The sequence below is a fragment of the Notothenia coriiceps genome, unplaced genomic scaffold (genome assembly GCF_000735185.1).
Source record: "Notothenia coriiceps isolate Sejong01 unplaced genomic scaffold, NC01 NC01_scaffold00011228, whole genome shotgun sequence".
In the NCBI taxonomy this organism is placed as follows: Eukaryota; Metazoa; Chordata; class Actinopteri; order Perciformes; family Nototheniidae; genus Notothenia; species Notothenia coriiceps.
In genome coordinates, this window is record NW_011343929.1 from 1 (window position 1) to 1271 (window position 1271).

Consider the following 1271-nt stretch of genomic DNA (forward strand, 5'->3'; position numbering starts at 1 on the left):
TTGTAAAGCGACCTTCTTCAACATCTCACTCTTTGGAAAAGGTGGTGAGAATCGATATTTCAATTGTTCAGAATAATAATGGATTATATTTGAATGGTTTTATTTTGTGAGAAATCTGAATCTGTGATGTAACCAGTAACATCCCTCTGTGAAGTTGCTGTAGTAGAAGTACACTGCTAGTTAGTCTACAGATGAGTTTCATATTTCAAGTGCTTTGGGAGCTTCATGTTAGTTACTTCGGGGAACATTTACTTGGAATAGAAACTTAATTCAATATTTTCCGTATCTACACTTTCTAATAAATATAGCTGTTTGGGGCCCGGGCAGTAGCCTACCGTTCCAGGTTTGACATTGTCTCAAAGAGAAAGCTGCAAGCGGAACACAGAGCGAGTCTTCAGACATGTTTTAAACGGGCACTGCACTAGTTCGTATAATGAATTATTCTGTCTGTAATTTGAAAAATAACAAATCGTAAAATAGGTAGAGCTTTAAAAAGTTGTTAAATCAAACCTACGTACTTGTTCACGATACTTTTAGAAATGACCTAAAGGTAAACATTTGTGGCAGTTCTAGTGTAGGTTCTACGTGTATCAAATGCCCTTGTTTATACTTTCTTTGTGAACCACACATCGGACTGACCTGTGTGTCTCTTGTAGTGTTTCAGCATGTTGACCTTCTGGGCGAACTTGCGGCTGCACTCCTTGCACTCGTACTCCTTGATGCCCTTGTGGAGCTTCATGTGGTGCCTCAGAGCGTGCTTAGTCTTCATGCCTGCAGCAGAAAAGACCCTCTTTATGATGATCCTAACAGTGCTGTGTTTCTGCACAGGGAGAGAAGGTAACACGGCGATGGAGCTCACCTTTCCCACACTCTGCACACAGGAAGTCCCGGATGTCGTCGTGCACCCTAAGGTGCTCCTTCAGCATGTCCTTCCTTGCGAATGACTTGTCACACTTATCACAGCCGTGGCTCTTCACCCCTGGAAGAATAACATGGCACATATATATATAATCACTGCTTCTATTTCCATCTACAACAACCCATAGATGTGAGAGGCAATCCAATTAACTATTTCATTAATGTCCATTTTAATGCACTAAAAATAAAACACAAACAAATCAAATAGAAGCTAAGGTGTAGCTCACAGCTTACTCACCATCCCCATGGCAACATTATACTTTATGCTTACATCCCGCAGAGCCTTATCAGAATGGGTCAATACAAGCACATATATATATATATATATATATATATATATATATATATATATA

The 1271-nt window shown here is 39.7% G+C and overlaps 1 protein-coding gene across 1 annotated transcript; it reads right to left on the reverse strand.

Annotated features, from left to right (window-relative positions):
- Positions 1-639: 639 nt before the first annotated feature.
- Positions 640-1005, reverse strand: LOC104946631 (PR domain zinc finger protein 15-like; the record flags this gene model as incomplete). The annotated part of the gene is made up of 2 exons (XM_010772503.1): positions 860-1005; positions 640-771 (listed from the first exon to the last, which is right to left on the reverse strand). Coding segments are annotated over exons 1-2 (274 nt in total), but the record flags the coding sequence as incomplete, so codon positions are not given.
- Positions 1006-1271: the final 266 nt, after the last annotated feature.